This window comes from Mixophyes fleayi, chromosome 7 (assembly GCF_038048845.1).
Source record: "Mixophyes fleayi isolate aMixFle1 chromosome 7, aMixFle1.hap1, whole genome shotgun sequence".
Classification (NCBI taxonomy): Eukaryota; Metazoa; Chordata; class Amphibia; order Anura; family Limnodynastidae; genus Mixophyes; species Mixophyes fleayi.
In genome coordinates, this window is record NC_134408.1 from 36,703,056 (window position 1) to 36,730,166 (window position 27,111).

Consider the following 27,111-nt stretch of genomic DNA (forward strand, 5'->3'; position numbering starts at 1 on the left):
TCCTTACACAGCACATCAATCTAGTGTCCCTGTACAGAGTCTAGTTCAGACTTACAACTATTCTAAAACCGTTCTACAGTCAAGAACCAACCATTGCATTTGTCAAAGGACTCTTAATGTAGACTCTGCCTACATCTGAAAATGCTGTGCGGTGATATACACAGGAAGAGAATGCAACACTTGCTTGTAGAGTGTTTCTCCAATAGGGAAAGTAACAATTTAGAGGCATTTGTATGTAAGTATATATAATCCACCTTCATTTCTTGTCAGTGATCCCATTGTTGTACATAGCAATCAGACTTAACCCACAAATGTTTGATAACACAGAATAGCTTGTATTCAGGTGCATAGCAAATGGATATACAATGTTAACTATTAAGGGATGGAGATGTATACTTTGTAAGTGTGCTAGCTCTTGTCAAAAGACCTAGAACATTTTTTTATGGATAAATGATGAGGATGCACCATAAGGAACTCTGGAAATACATGTGGTGTTGCATGTAGTTGATAGTTTTGTAATAACTTCAAAACCAGCGTACAGATGTACATAACGTTTTTAATATTTTTACAACAATGTAGTGACGAACATGTTGGCAGCTGTTGAATCTGCATTTACACTGGGGAATCTGGTCCCTCTTTATTTGATATTTGTCCTTGTAATAATTGCAAGCTCTTCTTCAGTCTCTCATTTTCCTCTTCTAAATTGATTACTTTTTGCTGGAGATCCTGTATGACCTGTTAGTAAAAGATAAACCTTAGATTATAATGAGATTACAGCACTTCTATGTTGCCAAAGCTTACTTAATGAACATCATGTAACATTTTTTTCAATCTTCATCTGCCACCATACTTCTGGATACATGCCTTCCATCACTAGCCTTTGGGTCAGTAAATTAAAAAAAATAAACTACTTTTCTTTGTTCTTACTTGAGGGACACTGCTTAACCTCTGGTATAGAGAGTGCAGGAGAAGGCACCAATTCTAACTGTAAACTTGTTTGAATTACTCTCCTTCCCCTACTATACCCCCCTTCCAGCAATAGCTCCTCAGTTTCTTCGTTTAGTCCCCATGGAGTAGGACACCTTAGTTTGAGCAGCGTGAAGATATTCATTTATTTTTATAATACTGTTTATTGTTGGAGAGGTGTTATCTATAAGAACTATAGGAGTGCGGGCACAAAGCTAGTTACTGCACTTCTCTGCTGTTCGCCCCTCCTCATTCAAAAGGCTCCCAGCGGGGTCCACTTAAGACGACAGTGACAAGAGACCTCATGGCAACAAGTGTTCAGCCGCTGTCCTATGGCTAGCAACATATTTGAACCCAGCAAACAGTAGTGACACCTACTTGACGGCCTTTTCTCGATGTGAAAACCCACCAAATCTCTCATGCTGTGGCTCTCCTCCGCTGTGCCATCTCTAGGCTGCTGTTCAACAAGCCTTGTAAGCATCAAGGATCCGCCCAAGTCCATTTCCATGATCTGCGGAAGAGTGGGAGATTCAAAAGGGACTAAGATTATAAAGAGTTGATAGGATTAGGAAGAGGACTTCTCTGTCAGACATTGTCAACCCCTTAATATTCAATATCTGGAGTGACCTGAGGTTCCAGATGTTTCCTTCTTCAAAAAGGAGAAAGGTACAGTGTCTCTTTCTTCCTCCACGCAGTTGACAGAACTTTTGAGTAAGGCTTGTAGATAGGTGGTTCAACTACCCCTTCTCAGCAGACGATATAGCTGAATAGGAGATCCCACCTAAAGTGGATGCCACTATGGCAGGTTGCTAAATCCACCACTATTCTATTTCAAACGTTGCATCCTTGAAGGACAGCACAGGTATAAATTGTAAAGGGATTTGGAAATAGGTGTTTGTCATACCAGCCACATCATTCCAACCCATTCTAGTGGCAGCTTCGGTAAATAAAGCGATAGAAAAGTGAGCTGAGCAGTTAGAGCATATAATCTTGGGCACCCAGATCAGAATTGTTGCCCTTATTAGACAAAGTTAAGGAAGCATCAAGAGTATTCAGAAGACACAGTCCTTGAGTCACACTCAATCTATCCAGATTCTCTGCCTTGGAGGTAGGAGCCAAACACAAACTGTGGCTTAGATCCTGGGAGGCAGATATGGAGTCTTAAAAGATTCTGAAAGCTCAAAGTGGACTGTCCACCTCAGGATAGTATTTTCTCTCACTCAACGTTTCAATACAATCCTATTGGTTTTTTTTGGAGAAAATGAGAGGAACTTCATCAGGGTGCCATTCCTTTGCCCCACATGATGGTCAACAAAGAGGTAAGCAGGGCAATATTCCAGGTCCCAAGACTGCTGAAAAAGACAGCATGATGGAGTTCTTCCCTACCCAGAAGAGTCTCGGATGGGAGCTCATCTCTTCCTTTTTTGGTACCAGAGGATCAGATCAGATTTGTGGGTCAAAGGCATTATAAAAAGGGGTTACATCTTGGACCACTGATGACAGTTCTTTTCCATGCCCCTTCTGAGAGACAAGACCATGATGGTGGCCATCCAGTGCCTAGTGTCGTCAGGAGTGATTGTCCCAATTTGAAAAGCTGGAATCATATATGACTGGGTAATAAACTATCCAAAGACCAGTCTTGTCCCAGCTGTGTCTCCTCTTCGACATCAGATTTCAAAGAGTCTTTTTTCCAGATGAGAGAACTCTTGACTGTTCAGAAACATGAAAGTTAAAGTTTTGTTATCTCAGACATGTATCAGTCATCCATTGCATGGTATCCTGTTATGAACACTTTCCAAAACTAAATTCTAGCTAGGTGGTCAAGGACCAAATTGATAGTCTCCCTGCTGAACCACAACATAGCATGGTACTGTGCAAGAACAAGGGACCCTAAAGAATTGTTAGTGGACGCTATGACTGTCCCATGGAAGTGCCGATTAATGTATCTTTTCTCTCGGATATAAATGCTTCCTTGGGTACTAAAGAATGCCAAGAGAGGGTGCCCCAGTAATTCTGATAGTACCAGGCTGGCCAAGAAAATCATTCTACGCCAACATTCTAAGCATCTCAACAGAACCCCTGTGGAGGCTGCCATTAAGACCAGAACCATTTTATCACCAAGACTTAGCTTGGCTGACTTTTATTGACGTGGCTGTCGTAGCAATGATTTTTCAGCTAAGGGGCTGTCAGAAAAGATTAATCAAACCACGAACAAGGCCAGAAACTGGTCTCCTTTAAAAATTACCACAGAGTTTGTAAAACCTACATATTCTGGTGTGAGCAGAGTACACACCTCATCCTTTAACTGGGCACACTTCCTGTCCTTTTACAGGAAGGTTTGGACAGGGGCCCGAGATTGGACTCAAAGTTCAGGTTTCGGTCGTCTATTGTCTAATATTCCCGAGATTCGGACCCTTCTTCAAGGGGTACCACCATCAGTTCTGTGAGAGCTAAACTTGGTCCTTTCTAAACTACAGCGACCACCGTTTCAGCCTCTGGAATTTACAGATTTCAAATTCAGAACCTGGAAAGTATTTTTATTTTTTTTACTGGCTATTGCTTCAGGAAGAAGGGTGTCTGAACTGGCTGCCCTATCTTGCATGTCACCATATATGGTCTTATACAGGGACAGAGTCCTGCGCACCAAGCCTTCATTCTAGCCCAAGGTTGTGTCAACATTTCATCTAAAAAAAATATATTGTTATCCCTGCACTAGGACACAATTTGGCCTCAGAAAGCAAAGACTTCCTCCAGCTCTTGGATGTGGATAAAGCCTTGAGGATTTATGGAGATAGCCAGCAACAAAACAAACATCTGCAATATTTATTAAGGCTATGATCCAACAGGCTTATAGCTCTGAGGGAACACCAGTGCCTGATAGCATTACAGCCCACTCTACCAGATCGGTGAGCACACATTGTACAGGTTTTGTGCACAACTGGGTCTGAGCATATCCTCCCCTTGGAATGTCCCTAAGGTTAAGCAGTGTCCCCCAAATTAGAAGAAAGGGAAAAGGCGACTTTTAAACTTATCTTTAAATCCATTTCTCCAATTCCATATAGGAGGCACCGTGTTCCCACACCTTATTTCACTCAGTTTTAATGTTGAATGTTGTTTTTATTTAATTGGAGAGGAGCTATTGGTGGAAGGGCTACAGTAGTGGAGGAGCAGGAATTTATACAAGATATATATACCTCCAGCACCATATATACACAAGGTTAAGCAGTGTTCTCCAAATGGAATTAGAGAAATGGATTTAAAATTAAGTACAAAAATCTTCTTACAATACTTAACATATACTACAGCACCCATTTTATTACTTCCCTTTTCATGCTTATATACCAAACTTCAAACAATCAGATCATTTATTCAGTGTTCTTTGTACTGTGTTGTATATACTGAGAGCAGTCTACTTTAAAAACAGAACACAAAGGCTGACATTTTTAATGATCAGATCTAGCATGTGAAAAGCATCTATTTTAAAACAACAGTGTTTAGTTCCACATTACGCAAAACAGAAGAACAGTTACTGTAGTGTAGGATGTAAATCTGAGATTCACAGCGCTTGTTTAATTATATCGGTCAGCCCAACCCTTTATATTTTACCAACATATATTATTTTTTTTTCAAATAAGGTGCTGAATAAGTTAGTCTATCATAGTAGCTAAACAGAAACCTGAAGCAGGTACTTCTTAATTTATTGTAATGGCTTTTCAGCCAACAGGTTTTGAGGACTGCCGACAATGCATTCCTGTTTGAGTTTGGCTAATGTCCCTTTTGCTAAAAAGCCAACCAACGCATTGGAATGTTAGCTAGACCAGACCTCAGGTAAAAGGTCTCTAGATTACCCAGCCAGAAGATTTAATAAGGACTATGTGAGTAACTGCCAGCTAGGTGGCTCAGTCTTCTCAACTACAATCTTACTGGAGATGTGAACAGATTCCTGTACATGTGTTGGGATCATTTTTAATAACAGTCCTACCCAACATGAACCAGTTGGATATTTTCTGCCGATGCTCTTTGGGTTTCAAAGATAGATCAAATTTCGGGTGGTATATAAAAGTATAATCATTGGCAGCAGCTTTCTCCTGATCTGAATTCACTAGGAAAAAAAACTACACAGGTCAAAAAGACATTACAATTAGCATCTAGTGCATCTCCATCACATCAGCATAAATTCTTTATTTTAAACATATGTATAGTTCAGGTCACTAGAATCTCACCACTGTGTACTATATTCCTTCTAAAGCCTCCCCCCCCCCCCCCCCCTTGTATACGTCCCATCTAAACCCATAATACTCACGTTTTCCTTCTCATGAAAGAGTTCACTTTTCAGCACTTGATCAGCGGATGGTCGTATCGCACAGTCTGCACTGACCAGTAACTTAATGTATTTACTTTGCACAGGCCATTGAGTTTCAAAGACTTCCGGGATAATGCCCGTGCTTAGAGACGTTAAAACGTCACTCCTTTCCATCTCCGTCCAGAATGGGTGAAAGAGCTCCAGCAGTATTACACCAACACTGTACATATCAGACTGCAAAACAAACATTGGGATTTATTCTGAAATAAAATAATTGTTCCTGGTTCCACGCTCAGGTTTAAAACACTGGTATTTGGCAATAAAACTTACTACAGGTTGAGAAACTCACTGTTTACTTAATATACCCACATATATATTTAAAAAGCAAAAAGTATTTTTAATAAAATATTGATTTTTATCTAACTGATACCTTAAAATCATAGTGTGATCCTTGTAACTGTTCTTGTGCAGCATACAAGCATGTGCCCACTCCGGAAGTATGTGTTGAATCTACATGCAATGAAAAGTCTGTGTTATTTTTAATATTAGCATACGTTACCATACACATAAAATAGGTCTCCAATGCACTTTTAAAGGCCTCAACCTGGCAAGATGAATTAAAAGAATATTTAACCTAAAATGTTTTATTTTATTATACTGGGAGTACTGGCAATGATTAAGAGGTACCAGTTTGTGATCTGGGTAGAAGCAAGAGTGAAGCTTTGTCATGAAAATTCCCATAATCACTAGAACGGAAAGACTGGTGGATTAGCTCACAGACACTCAGGACAGTAGCCAGTGTTGTCAATTATATGATTGCCATGATGTAAAAACACAGCTGGATTCACTATTGGGTACGAGAGGGTAAAGAGAACAGGGTAAAGAGAACAGGGTAAAGAGAACAGGCAACAGTATTTCAGTCTTTCTTGCTACACCATTTATTGTAAGCATCACGCACAACCAAACTAATTATTTTGTCTAACTCTGCTAATGTTACCGATATTCACACTCCTTTATAGCCCTTCTAGTTTACCTTGATAAACACATCATTTGGGAACACCGTCATGGGCATAAATACATACAATCAGGCCACCTGCTACATATTCACATACATACCTCACTCACACATAAATATTACACTGTTGTAAAACAAATAAGAATATGGTATCGGAGTTCGAGAGTATTAATAGTTTGGCGCATTGTTTTAGCTTTGTATGAGCTGTATCTAAACTCACTGTTGGTCCCGTCCTTGTTTAACCAGTCCGAATGCTGTATAATATCTCTACATGCAAGTCCAAAATCCCCAATGCGTACGTGCAGGTCTGGTCCTTGTAAGAAAATATTTCTTGGCTATGGAAAACAGACATGTGTCAATTCAGGGAGTGGAAGGTATAATGTTCTACAGCTGTATAAACTAGAATTAGTAGGCAATAGAGGCCGATGGACAAAACCAGAATATATACAATGTGAGAACAGATGGTACTTAATAAACGTGATTTGCCCTTTCATTTATATGGGGGAGGGGGACAAATCCTACAGTAACTTGCCACATTTTATTCTCCTGTCATCACTCAAGCTGTAGGTACACCTACCGCAGGAACCTTCATCTATGATTGTGTATTTCTCTGGGCTCATTTCAGAGCTCAGTGTTTGCTTAACAGATATCCTTTAATCAATGCATTCTGACGCAACCATTCTAATCTAGTGACACTGGAGATTAATGTATGAGCATTGTAATACTGAGAACATAGTGGGTGAAGTTCTTGGATAGCTATGTACCTGCTTAATGAAAACTTTACCTTGAGATCTCTATGAAGGACGCCCATGGAATGGATGTATCTTACTCCTTCCAAGAGTTGGTAGAATATACCCAGCGCACATCGGACATCAACGAACTCAAAGCACCCTGTGGGCAGGATAGAGTCAGTTACTGGTACACAGACGACTTCCCACCAGCGGTGCCAAACAGATCTTGTGCTCTACCAGAAGAGGTCACTTAAACACTGGCCATACAATGGATTCTGGTATCATGGGTCCACCAGGAAATCTAGCTAGAGAAACCATTAGTTTAAAGTACACCAGAGCAGCTCATCTGCCCAATGTCATGTAGCCCACCTGTCCAAGGTAATATCTAGTATTTAGTCCTCAGACTAGAGGTAGCGCAGTGCATTCACACGGTCTGTCTGTGACTGAACAGAAATATCTTCTCATCAGCTTGACCAGCATGCCACAGATTAACTTATTGTACTGTTTTTCCAATTTCTCAACACAATCTGATGCTTCTCCACAAAGAGCCCACCCAAAAATATATAATGTTGCCCATCGCTAGTGTATAAGTCAGTTACATAATGTGCATTGATGGTTGCAAAGTATTTTTTGTGCTCCGGGATAAAATAAGGTCATTTTATCATACATTCCTAGTGGCAGTCGTGTAACAGAGCCTACTAAAAATATTGCGCCCCCTAGTGGATTCATTCCTGTCCACAACTAATGGCAATCATTCTAAAAATACCACCCCCTGATATTAGTGGAAACGTGACAGATTAGAAACATCTTATGTGCACTAGACTTGTGTACAGGTTTCCTGTCTCTATACAAACCATACTAAAATATAATATATACACACACAATATAATATAAGGTAGGGAACATCATGCTACAAAATATGTTTATTTGATGTTTTCTAATAAGGATTTAGGTCAGCAGTCAGTCTGTAGCCCTGGTTCCTGGTGAATGGATATTTGAAATTTTCAGAAATATTAGTTCAACCCACAAAACGTCAACCCCCATTGTATGTAAACACCAAGGCCACTTAAAGCTTTTGCTTTTCTAATAAAAAAAATACATTTATGCTCATCCTCTTTATTTAAAGGATACGTTTCCCCTTGTGGACATTTTTTTAGTATTCAGCCCATTGGCGGAACTACCACTGGTGCAGCAGGTGCGGTGCAGCGGGGCCAATGGAGATAATGGAGCCCGCTGCATGGTAGATGCAGAGGGTCAGGGGCCCCAATGTGGTGAGGAAGGAAGTTCGCTAGTTCTGCCTCTGATTCAGCCGGTTTGTAAATGAAGCCACTTAGCTGTCTTAGAGTGTATCTAAAAGGCACCTCAACAAAAAGGTAAACTTATCCGACATCTAACCTGTAAACAGTGACCACAGACATCAATGTGTTCACAAAAGGGATGTACCAGAACAAAACACTATAATAAAAACTGTATGTTTGTCAAATAGAATGTTCATATATAGATGTGGTACGTGCATAGGGTTTAGGACACTTTGGGACAAACCCTATGCATTAGTAGGTGCCCAGTGTATCAACACGGCACAAGTTCCTCTGTCAACGCAATGACTGCATAACTTCCACGGTGGGAGATTTGAATCTCCCACCTCCTTCGTATCCTCAGCACTGTATATCATGCTACTAAAACAGGCTGTATATAATATATGCAAAAGGCTTTCCCAGAGTTTATAATTTAATAGGTTAAATACAAAACAGTCAGTCACGTACTTGAAGAGTCTCTTCCTGTTCTGTAGCGTTCATTTCTCTCTTCAATCCAGTCCCACAAAGACTTTTCACAAAGCTTCATCTGTATGTACAGCATTAAATGATATTGAATCTGTGGGAAAGCAAAAAATATTTTTATTGTAGTCTGTATCTACCTGCACTGAGCACAAACTGCATAGTATTTCTAGCAATTGTGTATTGTCAACTGCCTGAAAAGTGAGCTGAACGTGCTGGAAAGTTAGAGATCGCTCAAATCAACTCTTTATGAAAAACAGATAAAATAACTGCAAAAAACGGAGGGTAAAAAAAAAATAAAATAAAAAAAAAAACCCACACACAACAGAATGTCTATTAAAACTAACCTACACTTCCTCACACATGACCCTAACAAAATCAAATCACATTCTGCAACTCACTTTTCTACCACTACTTTAGGACCAACAGACTTTAACGCAATGTTATCTTCCTAAACTTTGGCTCTCTGTGGCTGACAAAGTCATCCTGGGAATAATCACAGAAGAAATGATCCAAACGGACAACAAACATCAGGCAATCACAGCAGTTTATCATCTCCCTCGCAATAGTCCCCCTCAGGTGACACTGATTTGGGGACCCCTCCTCCAAAGGAAACATTTGAAGCTAAAATATTGGCCAACCGCAAAGATCAAAATAAATGTTACAGCCTTTTCCCTCTAGAATTTAATATAAATAAGTGGTATAATATTTTATGTATCATACTGCAGGAGAGGTTGCAATGTCTAAAGACCTCACCACAAGAGGGGTATGTCTGGCAGAGACCCAGACTGCAACATTTAAAAAGTACTTCAACATAAACGAACTACGCCATCATCATAACTACGCCATCATCATAACTACGCCATCATCATAACTAAGCCATCATCAAAACAATTCCTTCTTTGAATCCTGGATCCAAAAGATTTACTGCACAATTATTTTCATCCTTTAATAAAGTAGGTCCTCATCAGCTGATATTATCTGGGCCACACGAATGTCTGACAGAAGTACACAGTCTGATTCAGATATAGTGGGAGTTCTGCAGCTGAACCCAGAAAACATCTGCTTTAAATAATGCATTCCTAAAACTTCTGGGTACTTTAAGATCCTCGGTTATCACTGTTTTATGAAAAGTTTCTTGTTTTGTATGTTTGTTTTTATAGTAAATGCTTAAATGAGATCACCTCTGCACTCCATCTAGTATTACTGCAGAGTTTAAGCATCTTTACATTCCTTTCTTCATGCTACTTGTTAAAGACTACGGATGTAATATGTCATCTTATCTGCAAATGAAGATACTAAGAGCTTTGAATATAGGTGGCTGCCATATTTGGTTATTTAAGGAAGTTGACTGGGTAACCCTTAGTGATGCTGGTGTTCTAGAAGAAGCGCTTCACAATGACCACAGTGCAAGTAGCTCTCTCCAGCTACCTCCTCATTTGCATCTGTAAATGATTTTTTAATGCCTGCAGGACACTTCTTACATACAAAGACATACGGTATTTGGTCATCCCAATAGCATTTGTTAATGTGCTATTTTTTTTACTCTGAGACTAAATTGCATATTCCTAGTTCTAAGAGCTGGCAGCACCGTTTTGCTGAGAGTGAAATAAGAATATCACATACTGGGTAGCTGGTATACATACACACAATATGTGTCCATTTAGTAACGGATGCAGGGAGAGGCATAACCCCCAGGTTACCACGGATAACTACACTGCAATGGTTGGATGATTTCTCACAAAATATCACACTCATGAGATATAAATATATATATATATATATATATATATATATATATATATATATATATATATATATATATATATATATATATACTCATGGAGATTAATCATGGTTTCTTGAACTGAATTCAGAAAAAAAAAAATCTCTCTTCTCTACTGAAGCTTTCGCACAAACAGGGCAATAAGCACCTTGCATCTAATCTCTATACAAACAAAATGGCTGCCAGTTCAAAAACAAGTCCATGAATGAAGAAGGTACAAAATTATAGCAGCGCCCCCTGGTGACAGAATGCAACTAGAGCTTACATTTTAGAGCTGTACTGTCTGTACTCATGGTAGAAATCATAATCAATATTGTAGGCAGTCTTACATACATGTTTCTGTTAGATAATCATATCACAATGAAAAATGCACAGACTGTCCTTAAGTGTTATGAAATATTTCAGAATGATGAATTAGAGGGTTTTGGGGGTCCCCCCCCCCCACAAATTAAATGAGTTTTTCATCATTCACTACATTAAGTCATTTGCAGTCCTTTGCTGGTCGTCACTCCCTCCATGATTACAGAAGCTAATGAACCATTTTGCTCCTTCACGGTTACCTTGGTTACTGACCAATCTTTCTGTAGACCTTATGGTGGTGTCACTCAACGCTGCTGGAACGCTGCGATTTCCCACCTAGAGAAAGCACAGTATGCAGCCGACCTGAACTTCTACCATAAAGTCAATATTAGATAGAAGGGAAACACTGCTTTCTACAAAATGAGAGTAATTCACCATGTCGATGTAAACAGAGTTCCTTCACAGGGCATTCATCACACGATGAATCACTTGCATCATCTATGTCGTGAAGGTCCTTCAGAACTGAATTGTTCTTATGAGATGGAGAACCAGCATTTTCCCCTTTACCGTAGTACATCACCATAGCAGAAATTTAACTCTTGTCTATGTGGAGCTTTTGCAGCACTGGGCTCCAAGCACTGTGAGGTGAAACCAACCTTAAAAAGAGATGTCCCACTTTGGTGAACCGGGAGTCAGCAGTCATATTAGACCAGTGTTGGCTAACCTGTGACACTCCAGGTGTTGTGAAACTACAAGTCTGAGCATACCCTTCCAGCAAATAGCTGCTATATATTGGCAAAGCATGCTGGGACATGTAGTTTCATAACACCTGGAGTGTCACAGGTTAGCCAACACTGTGTTAGACCATGCACATTCTTACAGAAGCTGCCCGGCAGAGCTTTCTGGTCACACCAAGTACTAAGACTCTACCACATGAAGCAGACCACGGGGGTCCCCACACTATTACGCTAATTTGTGGTTGAGGTGAAAAAACAAAAACCTTTATGGAAGCTAATAGGGATGTTACAGACAGTGAATTATGTCACCCCTCTGAGCAACAAAGCAGACAATATGAACTGCACAGCCCAAACCATTCAGATGACCATCAAGAGCATATACCGTGTGCCTAAAAGACACCAGTGATTGTAACAAAAACTTATCACTATTGTACTCCGAAAACAGCGATATAAAACAGATATCACATGAGCGGTTTCCTCACACCTCAAAGTGTCGATGTAAACAGAGTTCCTTCGCGGGGCATTCTTCATCACACGACGAATCACTTGCATCTTCCAAGTCGTCTTCCGAGTCGAATGGACACCTGTCCTTCCGACAGAAGTCTGGGGATGCGTCACGTTTATTACACACACTGGAGCTGGAGCGGGCATTGGCATTGGAGTCTTTGTTTCCACAAGCGTTGATGTCAGACATACTAAAGTTCTTCATTTGGCTTTCGTAGGAATACTGTTTATCAGCGGGAAACATATTCATGCTCTGCGAGGGAGGGTCCGCGGGATGATTTCCCTCTTCCGAGTCTGCAAATATTATGGAACATCCGCTGCTCTCTACACTTTTTCTACCCCTAATATTTCTGTAAAGAGAAAAAAGAAAATAACTTATGAAGAAAAACAGCCCAATAAACAATACAAGGAGCTCTTGTGAGAAGTCTTAATGCCATGGGCATTAGACTGTATCAGCAATATGGATCTGACCACTTGGGTGGACATCCTTGAATGCAAGGTAATGAGTGGAGACTTTCTTTAATAAGAAACTTCTTTATGGAAAAGCAAAAAAAAGACAATAAAGAGTATACAAGGACAAAGTGTAAAGGAAGAAACAAACATAAGATAACCACGATCAGATAACATCATGTGGTCCAATACTTACTCGTCAGTCTTGTGGTTAGAAGAACCTTTAATAGCTTGTAACGCAAGAATAGGCTTACCTAGCAAAGTCACAGACAAGAAAGAAGCATAAGCTTTAGCAGGTAATGGGAAACATTAGCATGACTTACAATGAAAAATAAATGAAATGTACTTTGTTGTGTTCAGATAATTGTAACCGTGGTTTGTAATTTGGAAATTCTAAGTAGTCATTCATCCTGATTTATTGAGCCACTTCTTGTGGCACAAACATTTCTGTCTATTGCCCCAAGAAGTGGCCCAATACTGCAGGACAACAACATGTATCAATGTAATGTCAACTTAAGGCTGGAAAAAAAAAAAATTACTTCACACTGATCTTTTAACATTAAATACAGTCGCAATTTATAACTTAGGAATCATCTTTTTTGCTCAACGGTAAGGCGTGTGTGAGTGTTCATGTCACATACATTTTGAATTAGGAGGTTGAACATGTTCCATCCAAGCTGTATTGTACCCAACAATATTAGGGTGCTGTAGTCCAGCCAAGACCTTAACCTCACGAAGTACCTGTGACAGAGAGTAGGTTATCCACTCGCGCTAAGAGCATTTACAGCATTATCCATATTATAGTAGTAAATAGGTGATAGCACAACTGTGCTGCAACCTCTAGCAACCAGATATTATCATCATCACCATTTATTTATATAGCGCCACTAATTCCGCAGCGCTGTACAGAGAACTCGCTCACATCAGTCCCTGCCCCATTGGGGCTTACAGTCTAAATAATATATAATATCTGTCACTAATGGCATTTCCAATACTCTAATCAAAATATCAGACCAGTTGCTAGATGCTACAGCACCAGGTTATGAAAGGGACACTGTCGTAAATTCAGCAAATGAGACTTTTTGAGGTCAATTAGCATAAAAATCATGTATTTCTGCTGCAGAGTTAGCTAACAGTTGCTGTGTGTAGATAGTTCCAGACTGTATTTAAAGCTCAGAGCCGTGATAACGGTCCTTTCTGGGCCCTGATAGAATAGGAGAAATCCGCTTAACCTCTGACTGCTTTCCTTGTATAGCTCATGTAAGAAGCCAGAAAACGATAGAAATATAGGAATACATCTAGAAAGTGTGTAAGAAAGGTGTGTACAAATCAAGTATTGTCTAAATGTGGATAACTGGTTCAACCAGAGCTTTGAGGGTAAAAAAACGAATGTATTGTATTGTTGACAAATAGTTTAAAAATCTTTTTTTTCATCTAATGGTATGGTTAAAGTTATAATGAACATAATAGTGTTTACTTGACAATAATGTATAACGTAAATCATGGCATTTTTTTTTTAAAAAGGAAATGTCAAGGGGAAACCCCCCAAAAAAACAACAAAAACAACTGTATCTAGTCTCCTAGTTCAATTTAACATTGCACGGCCTGCAGGAGATCCATACAACAGAGGACAGACTATCTTGTAGCAATTAACCGTTTTTCATCTCTACAAAGTGGTTTTCAATAGCGGTCACTAAGTTAAGTCTCTGTTTCAGCCTAGATGGCTCAGTAATAAATCACAGAGCTAGTGACTCCAATCAACTCGCATACAGAAAGACTAAAAGCTGAAATGTTTTGGTATTTTGAGGTTTTAAACAGCACTGCTTACTTATGAAATCATTAACTAATCTATCTGCTCAGTGGATTCGATGATATCGGTCTCACTCATACTGAACAACCTTCTTAGTAGCTTTACAATGTAACAGATTGTCAGCAGTTGTTCATAACTCTCCCTCTTCTCAGCCAAAATATCACCAAAATGTCTTTACAGAAGTAAGTTAATACAGACCGAGAGTAATGTAGAGTTGTCCTGGACAAACGCCCACACTATAGGAAGGAACGTGTAGAAAACATACCTTTTTGCAATCTCTCCTGGAAACTTTTTTAATAAGAATTTTTTTAATGGCGTAGAACTGTCCATCAAGTTTGTTTCTGACCTATAAAATGAGTATAAAATGCCGTGATTATGTATTATCGTTAAGGTAATTTAGCAACACGCAATAGAGATAATAGCTCTTTATTCCCATTTAGTAATCAGAAGATGACATCACACTTCAGATAACCTCTCTTCCAGAATAATGCCCTCAGCTACCGTACCAAGAGAATTACATAAAAAGTATAAACTACCAATAAGTCTAAATCATATTGAATTGCTTTAACAAAAAATATATATTTAATTATTAAAAATAAAATGCATGTAACATGAAGGCTACAATCATATGCACTAACACACACACACATTTCCACTGTAAGTAAGGGGTGTTTAACGGAACAGAACACAATGAAGCAGGGACGGATGGAGGAAATTAATCAGACACTGAGATAAATAATAAGTCAATTAAACGGTCCCAAGGGTTTGGAGCGGGCAGAGAGCCACGGATCTGTCGGTGGCAGGAGGCAACTCCTGGATCTACTTCCCTTGTTGGAACAAATATCATATCTACATAGTTCATGTAACCCTGTTAAACCAGCAAGGCTGGTTAACGCTGAACTTAAAAGGACATGGGAATTTCTAGACACTTAAAGAGGAAATCACAAGTTCCGAAAAAGTAATTCCTTAACAGAAACCAGCAACATTGGCGATTATACATCTCCACCTTAACGCTTTTAGAGGTCTAATATCGCGCTATATGCTGCTATGTTATTATAAAACACAATCTTACCTTGTAGACTTTCCCATATCCTCCTTTTCCCAGCTGAGCAATTTCTTCAAATTCATTTAGGTATCGGGAAGTCTGTGCCTCAGCTAGCATATCCTTCGCCCTAAGGAAAGGAGATTTGCTGTTAGTAAACTGAGACATTCTGCAATGCGCTGTAAGATATTCTTATCACCAGCACTGACCTGTTCAGGTGTAAGTTTAAATCGCCATTGGTTATTTCCTGTATAAATGACAATAATACAGAAGTTAAACCAGCCCCAAATCAAATTTCACAAAAAATCCTGGAAATATCCCATCCAACCTATGGGCCTGACACACATCCCTATATTATATTAAAGTATTCACATAGGGAGCCCAGTTATAGCGTCCATCGTACAGCACAAAGCAGATGTGCACAATGAGTGTGTTTCTCTATTGCACAGAACAAGGCGGTTACAAACCTCTTTGTACACGTGCCGTTTAGCAGCCTTCATCAGTTCTACGATGGCCGTTCTGTGCTGTAGTCTCACTGTGCTGAACTCATCACCGAAGGCAAATGCAGTCAGGAGGCCCATTCTAGTAAAGGTTTGGCAGAGTACTGGGAAAAGACAAAGGACAATTACTGATTTATGGCAGTGCTTTTCAGAAGAGTTTCTCCATCATACACAGCTGCATCGCTGTCTAGAAGTGCTCAGTAAGACTGACATCAGAAGCATTGCTTACTGGTGTCAATTCAAACATTCCTCCTACGGATGTATCAGTGCTCAGTAAGACTGACATCAATTGCATTGCTTACTGGTGTCAATTCAAAGATTCCTCCTACAGATGTATCAGTGCTCAGTAAGACTGACTTCAGAAGCATTGCTTACTGGTGTCAATTCAAAGATTCCTCCTACGGATGTATCAGTGCTCAGTAAGACTGACATAAGAAGCATTGCTTACTCTTTTTTGACTTTTCCACACAATTTTCATTAATATTTAGTTTTTTTAGATGGGACATTGTGACTAGGAATATTACTCACACTGCAATGCTATGACTGGCTGTACACTACATGTTGTTGTAAAACTACTGTGGCTAAGAAACAACAACAGCTGACAGCAACGTACAATCCTCTACATTAACACACTTACATCTGAACAGATGTTTGGAGCGGTGAGGGTTTTCCTCATGAACATAACACAGATGCTCTACCAGAGACACAAGCAGGAGCTGGTTGGGGACTGTGGTGACATTTGGGAACCGCCATCTGCCTTTTACCATTTGAAGTTCAGACGGCGAATCGGATTCTGCAGGAAGAAAAAAAAAAGAAAGACGAACATATTAAACAGACTCCAAGCAGAGCATGAGCGTCTTGTGACTGAATGTCATGTCATGTCATCACATGTTATAGCAGGAAGAAACATTCCAATCTCTGGTCCAGGGAAAATAACTACAGAAGTAGACCACAGGCAATTTGTTTTTTAATATAATAATGACTTGTTTTCTCCATATAAACCATGTTACAGTATTTATAACATTAACTTACACAGTTTAAGGATGCAATTGCAAAATTATTTTATTTTTTATTTTTTTAAAGTGGGCCTGTCATCTGGACAATAAAATACCACTAATTCATACAAGTTTTTGCAGTGCTCTGCCTTAGATATGTGCATATTCTGGAGTTGCCTATTAGCTCCACGTAACAGGGTTTGGAGACAGATTGAATATGTGAAATAAAGGACAGTACACATATAGACAGCAAGCTTGAGGGGTAGGGTTTATGGTCATGGTATAAACAGATACACGTTAAGTAGCGTCTGTTGGCTGCTGGAAGATTAATAGCTCAGTTTTTGAAAGATTGAATTTGACAGTGGCCTAGTGGTTAGCACTTCTGCCTCACAGCACTGGGGTCATGAGTTCGATTCCCGGCCATGGCCTTATCTATGTGGAGTTTGTATGTTTTCCCCGTGTTTGCGTGGGTTTCCTCCGGGTGCTCCAGTTTCCTCCCACACTCCGAAAACATACCGATAGGTTAATTGGCTGCTATCAAAATTGACCCTAGTCTCTCTCTGTCTGTCTGTGTCTGAGTGTGTGTCTATATTAGGGTATTTAGACTGTAAGCTCCAATGGGATAGGGACTGATGTGAATGAGTTCTCTGTAAAATGCTGCGGAAATTAGTGGTGCTATATAAATAAATGATGATGACATGACAAAATAACACTCAGGTAAAGAGACTTCAGTAATGTTGGCCAACACAGACAGTGAAAGATCTGGAGAGGAAAGGGATCATTTGGGGGTCATCTGCATAGAGGGGATACTGAAATCAAACATATTCGTTTTCCCAGACAAGTAGTATAAAGAAGAATAGATGGCCTAGGACTGAACCTTGTGGTACTCCTGATAGAGGGAATGCAGCATTTGTAGGAGAAGGGAATGGTTTACTGTGTGAAATGTAGCAAAGAAGTCTATTAGAAGAGAGTTTAAGATTTGGCAATGCTCAAACCACTCACCACCTTAGTCAGTGCCCAGTGGAGTTTTCGGAATGATCACCTGACTGAAGTAGTCCAACAGGTTGTGAGAGAAGAAAGGATATAAGGTGAGGTGAGGAACGCCTCTAAGAATCCTCAAGGGGAATTGGAGATGAGATATAATAAGTCTTTGTTTTTTCAGAATAGAAGTAATACTGCAAGCTTGAATGTGATGGAAAAAAACCTGTGTAAAGAGAATGTTCAGATGTCAGTGGGATCAACTGAAGAGAAGGAGCAGCTTGTTGCTCAGGGAAGAGAACATTTCATATTGTACTTTGTACTTGAAGTCAGAAGCAAAATCTTTTGCAGTGATGGCAGTTACGGGGGCTGGCTCGTGAGGGTTGAGAAGAGATTTAAATATATTAAAGTACTATTTAGTGTTAGAAATATGAGTGGAGGTCAATTGAAGAATGTTTGTTTGTCCACAGTGTGAAATGGCTGCAGGCAGGGTATGATCATATAAGCCATGTTTTGGTTTTTATCAGAAGGTTGAGGTTGTTTGAAGGATAGTCATTGACCCTGGTACAGAGTATATTTATAGGGTCTTGAAAGTGACGGTGACAAGCGATATATTTGAGAGTTGCTGAATTTTTAGTGTGCAAAATGATAATAAAACATATGGTAGATTTGGAGGAACGGACCTGGATTTGGCAATAGATCACCAGCTGCTAGAAGCAGAAGGGTTGAGAGATAGAGAAGATACGATTTAAAAGGTCTTATTTTGTGCTGACAAGGCAAAAAAGGAATTAAAGGCAGTGAAGAAGTTCTTAAGTGTTATTTGGAGAGGAGTGAAGTAGTGAGGGGGCAAGATGGGTGAACAGGTGCTCTGTTCACCCACCTTGCAAATTGAGCCACGTCAGAACCCAAAAGACACAAAGTAGTAAAGCAATAATAGGACATCATTGGACCTGGTGACAAAATGTCTTCCTATTTGTTCCTCCTAGACACTGTAAATTTAGGACATTTGTTTGATATATTGATGCCAGGATGCTTGTAGGCCTAAGTTGCACTAGAAGATTTCAAAAAGTACATTTAGTTGCCCCAAACAAAGATGGCTGCTTCTTCTAAATAGTCTACTTAAACTACAAAGGTCAAGGGAAATTGCAGCGTATTCCTGAAGACTGAGAAATATTTTAGAAAATATAATCCAGAGTTGATCTGGTCTGAAAGGCCAGACATGACATTATTTTGGAACAGCCTATGTGTGTGGCAATTGCTCACATATCCTGTGCAGGATCTCACAGCTTTCTCCACTCTGCTCACAAACACCCTGGTTATCTGCGTAGCTCATGTCTGCAAGTCTATGTTTTTATCTAGTATTCTAAGAAATTAAATCTACAGCCCAACTTGTTTACTTTCCTTATCTTGTGCACATTTTGTAACGCTCTAAGCAAGTCCTCCTTAGTGCTTTTACTAACAGACAGTTATAAATCCACTGCAGAGTGCAGCAACACATTCACCAGAAGGAGGACATTGTAGAAGCTGACTGGAGGTTAGGGGCCTGATAGAGATGAATAGTGACAGATATATAATGATGACAAGAAGACAAAACCTAATATCTAATGTACTGGGGAGAATGAGGAACAGAAATGAGTGTAAATCTGGGGTAAAGAAGGTTAACGGAAGCATAGTGAACCAACGATGGATGAGGTAATGAGTGTACAGATTGGATATAACAACTGAAGAATGGGGTACAGGACGGTCAAGGCAAAGACTGGAGAAGAAACAAGAATGAATGAAATACTATAAGATAATTGAATGAAAGCCTGGGTTGTGTTTTTGGGTGAGAGTTTTTAGGGTTGGTAGATATGGAATGTGATGTTTTAAGCTAAAGAAGAGAAAAATAGCAAAGAGAACAGTTTGGGCTTGGCACGGTGGCCTAGTGGTTAGCACTTTTGCCTCACAGCACTGGGGTCATGAGTTCAATTCCCGACCATGGCCTTATCTGTGTGGAGTTTGTATGTTCTCCCTGTGTTTGCGTGGGTTTCCTCCGGGTGCTCCGGTTTCCTCCCACACTCCAAAAAGCTACTAGTAGGTTAATTGGCTGCTATCAAAATTGACCCTAGTCTCTCGCTCTGTCTCTTTGTATGTTAGTGAATTTAGACTGTAAGCTCCAATGGGGCAGGGACTGATGTGAGCGAGTTCTCTGTACAGTGCTGCGGAATCAGTGGCGCTATATAAATAAATGGTGATGATGATGGCTTCAGAAGTGTTATCTGGCAGAGCAGCACAGAAAGAATTATAATGGAGAAACGAGTAGTTTAAATGTGGTGTTGGAGAATGAGGGCGAGTGCTGCAAAACTGGAAATGAGCAAGGTAAAAAAAATAAAAAAAATAGATACAATATGATAATAAACACTGGGTTGGGGGGGGGGGGTGTTTTTCAGGTAACCCATGCTAAAGAACACAATAGCTTTAGAGTAGTATAATTTATTGTATCATAAGCCTAACAACTTGTCATATATTTTATTCGCAGACTGCTTTTACCATTACCTGCATTTCATTAAATAGAATGGATACATCACTATAAAGTCAATCTTTCCACTTTAGATTGTAAGCTCTCTTGCCCCGGGGCAGTCTTCCCTGCTGTCCTCCTCCTCCAGTTACCTTTGTCTTCTGCATGCCAGCTATATTCTGCACCTCCCCCCGTGGGCTCTCCCCACCGTTTTCTAGTTATAGTGTTTTGGTGATACCCCTTGCACCTTATTGTCCTGTATGGCTATTCATAGCTATGTTGTGTATTGCCCTGTAATGTTATGTACCGTTTTGTTGTATAGTTTCTGTACGGCACCGCGTACCTTTGTGACAGTAAAGGATAATAATACAAATGTAATAGGCCGTTGTGTCACCACACACAGCCTGTCTACGTCTTGGCACTTCATCCTCCATTGTCTGGAATAGCAGAGGGATGCAGCACCATTCTTCTACAAGAATCACTCAACTGGCGCCTAGTTAATCACAAGCAGCTATTTATATAGCGCTACTAATTCCGCAGCGCTGTACAGAGAAGTTATTCATATCAGTCCCTGCCCCATTAGAGCTTACAGTCTAAATTCCCTAATATACAGACAGACTGACACACAGACTAGGATCAGTTTGATAGCAGCCAATTAACCTACTAGTATGTTTTTAGAGTGTGGGAGGAAACCGGAGCACCCGGAGGAAACCCTGGCCCATACACAATGGCACAGGCTTGGATAGATTAAAAATTAATAAACCTAAATAAGCAACTTAAAAGTCTGCTCTTGCTGTATGATAGTATAAAAAAACAAAAACTTATAATAAAACTGAATGAAATGTATCAAGCTGAGAGTTTTGCAGCAGGTTTGAAAAGTGGAGATGTTGCCTATAGCAACCAATCAGATTCTAGCTATCATTTTGTAGAATGTACTAAATAAATGATAGCTAAAATCTGATTGGTTTTTCAAACCCGCCAGAAAACTCTCAGCTTGATACATTTACCCCCTGATGTGTATAAAGCAAATTCAACAACTTCATCCAGGAATAATTGGTTTCCATTTATGTCAGTTAACACTGTATGAAGACATAGGTGGTCAGTGGCTATAAAGAATGTAAACAAGTGTCCTTTTACCATTACATGACTTACAGCTGACAAAGTCTTCTTGCACCCAGAACAGCCAAAATATATCCCATAAAATATATCTGTCCTTGTATGAAAAAACATGTGAAGGCCCCTGAGGAGTATGTACTGCATATAGGTGCTACTGGATTGCACACTTGAGGTAAAGAACATTACCATTCAGTCTGTTGATAAAGGGAGTAATACTCCTTTCTTTGTCAGTGGCAGGCAAGAGACAGGTTTGTAAAACATGGATACAGAAATGATAATAATGTAGGAATGTATGTAAGACGTGTTTAGAATTTGCCATGGTGGGTAGATGTATATGAACAAGGTAACTGCATCATATGTCCTATCAGGTGGGTTCTTCTGAATACAAGCACGATCCTAAGCTGAAAGTACTTGAAAAGGAAATTAGGCTCCCGTGTCCCAATATGGAAAATGTGTCCACTGTTGAACAGAAGAGTGTCAGTAGCTGTAGATCAAATCTAAAACACTTATTTGAATACAAATGCATTTAATTGAAGTTCTCCAAAAATATTCTCTTATAGCTTGGTGTGACGTCCAGGTCTGGGAATTGCTAATGTGGCGGAGGAGGCTGTTGCAGCTGCATCTTCAGCTTCTTCCTGCAGCTCCTGGCTGACACTGGACTGGAGGGCAGCAGGTGTCAACCGTTCCCTAGGTAGACAGCTTTGTAGATAAGGTACACAGGAACTAAAGTACGCTAACCGGTTTACCCAACGGGGATCTCTGATTAATGGCGATGGCGATCTCTGCATCGATTCAGAATACCCTATACATGCGCAACTGGGTTTAAATCTGGTGACTGAGAAGCCTATTACATATAGGGAGCAGTAGTGTCATGCTCATCAAAACAATCAGGTCACCACACGTGCTCTGTGGATGGGGATATTGTCCTACTGGAAGACACCCCTCTGTCATTAGAGAAATGCTACAACATGGGGTGAAGTTGATCACTCAGTACCGTTACAAGTAGTGATTAGCAGTGCCTTCTAAGTGTAAGGTAGCACCTGAACCATGCCAGGAAAACGCAATCCACAACATCACAGAACAACCAGAACATCAGCACCCAGGATTGTAGTGTAATTGATGCTGGTGCCACAGGCATACTGGTCCCTTTGTGGACAGTACGGTGAAGGAGTCCCCTGACCATATTATCCTCCTCCATTGTCTTTGCATTCATGAGCAGTTCATGCTCAAACCAGATTATATCTCATTGGACAACTTCTTATTAAACTGGTGACTGCACCATAGGTTGACATTTGCAGGCAATTGATCTGCAGTGGCTCATCTCCTTTCGCACCATTTTCTGTATTATATTATGATCCTGCAGTATGTGCTTCTGTCCATTTTTATCTTTTGATGATGTTTTTGGGGAAATTAAAAAAAACATAAAATCATCCATTTTTTTTAAATGTATGCTACGCCCAAAGGGATAAGTCCATAACTGGGCAGTTAGAAAGCAATCTATAGGCAAAGTCCTGCAGATAGTGGTTATCTGCACTCTGCATGTCACGGAGAGAAACACAGAGACTGTCCCTGGAATATTACTGCACTCTCCGCTTTAGCTGATCTCCCATCAGTCTGAATTATATATTCTACATATGTTATTAGACCAGCTGGAAACTGGTTATTACACCATGTACTTCCAAACAGTGTCTCCTATAACTACCCTGAAATGTGCATCTTATTACATTGTACAACACAAAGTTTTTTTTAATATATATATATATGAAACAAAGGTACTTCGTTGTTGGAGAGAAGGCATTCCAATGCTAGTGCTATGTACCATTACATCATAGTTATAACCAACATGCTGCTTGTAAAACATTTTTTGTGTTGGAAAATGTAATGACCTCTACTGTACATTATTTCATGTAAGATATCAAATAATTCTCTTTAAAGGATATGCTAAGTTAAACGCCATAGAATATTACTTACCAGGGGTTCGACATTCACAAGACCAAGCCGTTCCCCCAACGTTTAATGCGTGATCCCCGTTACTGGTTACCTAGCAGTGTGTTGGCTGATCAACATACTGCCTGTCTGAATAGAGACTGGCTCAGAGAGACAAGGAGCGTACCCCAATGTCTGTCATACTCCCCTCACTTCTACTGAACCAGTCTTTTTTCATACAGACTTCATGTTCACCATCGACAACATGCTACCAGCGGGAACTAGCACGCGGAGAAGGGTGTGCATGAAGCATGGGGGTGAGCGCCAGACCTCAAGTAAGTAATGTTCTAGAATTGGGTTTAATCTAAGACATCCTTTAATCAATTCAAATACAGGACCTTGTTCTATTATCAATATAACAAAAATAAAATTTTACATTTGTTTGCAGTGTTCACTATTGGGCAACTGCCCCTTAATATAATGAGTCCCACTCTTCATCCCCACCCCCTTTGAGAAGCAAGGAGTCAATCGTATTTTGCTCATCTTGGCTCCTGACTTAAGCTGGGCACACACTGCAGAATTTTCCACCAACTTTTTATGCCGATCGATTTTACATGCAATCGATGTTCCGATCGCGCAGTCCATGGACTGCATACACACTAGCCTTGTTTAGGAAGATAAAGGGAAGAGCGGACGTCCCTTTAGCGACTTTTTACAGCCATGTTGTCGTGAGCAATGACTGTAATTTCGGACTCACTGTTGTGGATCGGTCGGAAGTTTATACACACTACACAACGGTAACGAGATTGGAATGAAAATATTAAACGATACGACCAACCAAATCAGGCGACAATCGTCCATTTGGGCAGACTTTCGACCATCGTGTCACTGCACACACTGACCCGACTTTTGAACGAGCGGTCGTATGTCGGCTGATTGAGCCGATTATTGGATGAAAACTGTGTAGTGTGTACCCAGCTTTAGTCGTACAATACATTACCTTCCTCTTTAGTAAAGCTCTATAGCAGGATATATAAATGGGATTTGCAGGGTAGGGGCAATCCCATTAATATTTTTTCTCTTTAGAATGTCTGAGCTGGTCAGCAGCCAGGATTCGCATTACAAGTCATTTTGCTCAATAATTTCAAGTAGCCTGGACTTGGCCATCTAGCCAACATACAACACTATCAGGTAATTAGTAATAATACAATGTACCTATAAGAAGGAACAATGCCATAAAAAAAAAATCCAGTCTAACAATGAAACTGTAAAAGCTCAGATATTTTCTCATAAATTAAATAACACACAATTTTGATGACAGTGTCCCAATACATTACTTTAATACTTGGGGGAATTCAATTGGCCGTGTTACTACTACCATTTGGTTACATATCTGGTCACCAAACATCATTCTGGCTGAAAGCAGTAGGTAAGTAGGTAGTGGGGACGTGTGCAGCGCGTGGTGGAGACTGTGCAGGGGGCGTGCGAGGTGGAGACCATGCTCAGGTGTAGGACTGTCAGTGAATACAGAAAGGTGTATGAAAGATTTGTGAATGGTCAGTAACAATAGTTGAAGCCTTAGTGTGGTGTTACTGCTCACATGGAGGCTATCCATGTACTAATTCAACCTGTATGTGTGGCTGGAACATCAGTATGGTTCAGATACCCGAAGACCGCGCAGTAAAACCTGAGTTACACAACTCTTTTATTTGAACTCACAAAACAGATTCTGTCTGGAGGAGAGGCTCACACAAGGACAGATCTGCAGAAGGCAGACAAGTTAATACATGCAGCTCTCTGAGCAGCCACGCTACTGGAGGAGAGAGATTGGGGGGGGGGGGGGGGGGGGGGCACGCTTAAGAACACTCCAGATGTGCAGTTGTAAATGAACACAATTGGCCTGTCACCAATGTCTTTTATATGAGACAATTGTACTTTAAGTTTAGAGGACCTTTAATAAATCAGTGACTGTAACATTTTGAAAGCAGTTACTTTCAATATATTGAGCATCCCTCATTGATTCAAGTATTTCCTTTTTTGGTAGGTGCTTGAGTTGGTATGCATATAAATAAAATGTATTTAAATGTACATTAACATGGTTGCAACGAATAGACTGTGGACATCTGGTCAAAGTGGAGGTGTATACGGTGGTATCCGATCATCATCATTTATTTATATAGCGCCAGCAAATTCCGTAGCGCTTTACAATTATATACAGTCACTTCTCATACTCCCTTCACTGTAAATCTATTAAATTACATACCCATTACATTTTTCATACCACCACTTCTATATTTCCACTTTGACCACTGCTGTGGACAATAAAACAATGAACCAATGTAGAATTGTGTAAGTTATATCTCACTACCATGAGGATTTGACGTTACTGTAGTACTACTATATGTTACAAGAACCAACTGTTTACATCAGTATTTCAGTTTATCATCAGTCAGGGAACTCCCCCCAAAGTATGACATAAATCTTCTAATCTGTGAAATATTCTACAAGGGTAATTTATGCCACTTTATTAATTAGTTTAAACTAGACACTGTCTTCCCTTTATATGCAACACAGCTTAAAAAGTTGCTGTAATAATAATGGGAATGTTTATTAAATGCATTATTAAAATCATTATTTATATGGCACCACAAAATTTTCTGCACCATGCAGTGAGGAAATGGAGCATAGTACAGAGCAGTGGATCCCAAACTTTCTTAGTTCGAGGCACCCTTAGGGTCTCCATAATTTTTTCAAGGCACCCCTATGCCAATATAATTACCAAGTAGTCACCTGCCTTGCTTACCATCAGCCCTGGCCACAGCACCCAGTTTGGGAACCACTGGTACAGTATAGATACATAGAGGCAACATACAACAATATGTAATAGTTGAATACAAGTCACGAGTCCAAGATGACTTGCAATAATCGACAGTGAGTAGTTACATTACTTCTTTCAAAACATTGCCCAATGCTGACATCGTAATTCGTTGCAGACACTTATATATTTACATGAAGCTATACACACACAGTTCATGAGCATCACCGAGTCCTCTGCCAATATAAAGAAACCAGCCACAGGCTCAGTGCTTTCATACTGTTTGGGTGACTTAAGAATTCTTATAATCTACAGTACAGAGGATGTTAATCTTTATAAAACATAAGGTTTGCAAAAGCCAAAGCTGAATATATATTATTTACACATATATGTTCAACACAAACAATATGGAATAATTATTTTACCCCTGTCCTAACAGCTGCCAGCCAGCCAAGTCTATCAGTATTACCAATACAAGCTGTGTTGGCTGGAGCTGGGAGGATCAGCTGTCACAAGTTATCTGCACTGACTCCAAGACATATGGCTGTGCAACCATTACATCAGCCCGGCCATGCACACTCCTACAACTCACCATCTAACTCCATCTCGGACTCATCTGGGTAGTCAAAAATGGGGTTCCCTTCACCCCTCTTCATGATCACCTGACTTGTGTTTGGGGGTCCCTTCCTCTCAGACATGGGGGGCACCCAGGTGCCACTGGCGTAACTCCAGTTCCTTCTACAAGATGTACATGATCAGATTTCTCTGTACACCCCCAGCGCCCAGACAGTGCAGGAGAGAGTGGGGATCCCCTAACCCGACTCCAGACACTGTAACCAGCAACTTCCACAGCTCACCATAGACA

At 40.1% G+C, this 27,111-nt stretch overlaps 2 protein-coding genes across 2 annotated transcripts in view; one reads left to right on the forward strand and one right to left on the reverse strand.

Annotated features, from left to right (window-relative positions):
- RSPH10B (radial spoke head 10 homolog B) overlaps window positions 1-27,111 on the forward strand; it is an 804,204-nt gene that overhangs the window by 745,238 nt on the left and 31,855 nt on the right. The window lies entirely within an intron of this gene.
- Window positions 539-27,077, reverse strand: EIF2AK1 (eukaryotic translation initiation factor 2 alpha kinase 1). Its single transcript, XM_075179666.1, has 15 exons — window positions 26,839-27,077; window positions 16,557-16,712; window positions 15,887-16,023; window positions 15,629-15,666; window positions 15,450-15,549; window positions 14,643-14,723; window positions 13,209-13,308; window positions 12,764-12,821; window positions 12,098-12,467; window positions 8,779-8,887; window positions 7,069-7,175; window positions 6,505-6,619; window positions 5,700-5,779; window positions 5,270-5,503; window positions 539-735 (listed from the first exon to the last, which is right to left on the reverse strand). The coding sequence occupies exons 1-15, from the start codon at window positions 26,942-26,944 to the stop codon at window positions 613-615; spliced, it is 1,914 nt and encodes a 637-aa protein (XP_075035767.1). The 5' UTR covers window positions 26,945-27,077; the 3' UTR covers window positions 539-612.

What these genes read in the sequence shown, in the direction of transcription:
- EIF2AK1 (XM_075179666.1), bottom strand. Translation starts at nt 26,944, where the DNA reads ATGTCTGAGAGGAAGGGACCCCCAAACACAAGTCAGGTGATCATGAAG. An exon ending in CTCCAAACATCTGTTCAGAT is followed by an intron (nt 16,024 to 16,556) that starts GTAAGTGTGTTA and finishes GTCTTTTCCCAG; the next exon opens with TACTCTGCCAAACCTTTACT. An exon ending in GATATGGGAAAGTCTACAAG is followed by an intron (nt 14,724 to 15,449) that starts GTAAGATTGTGT and finishes CTCATTTTATAG; the next exon opens with GTCAGAAACAAACTTGATGG.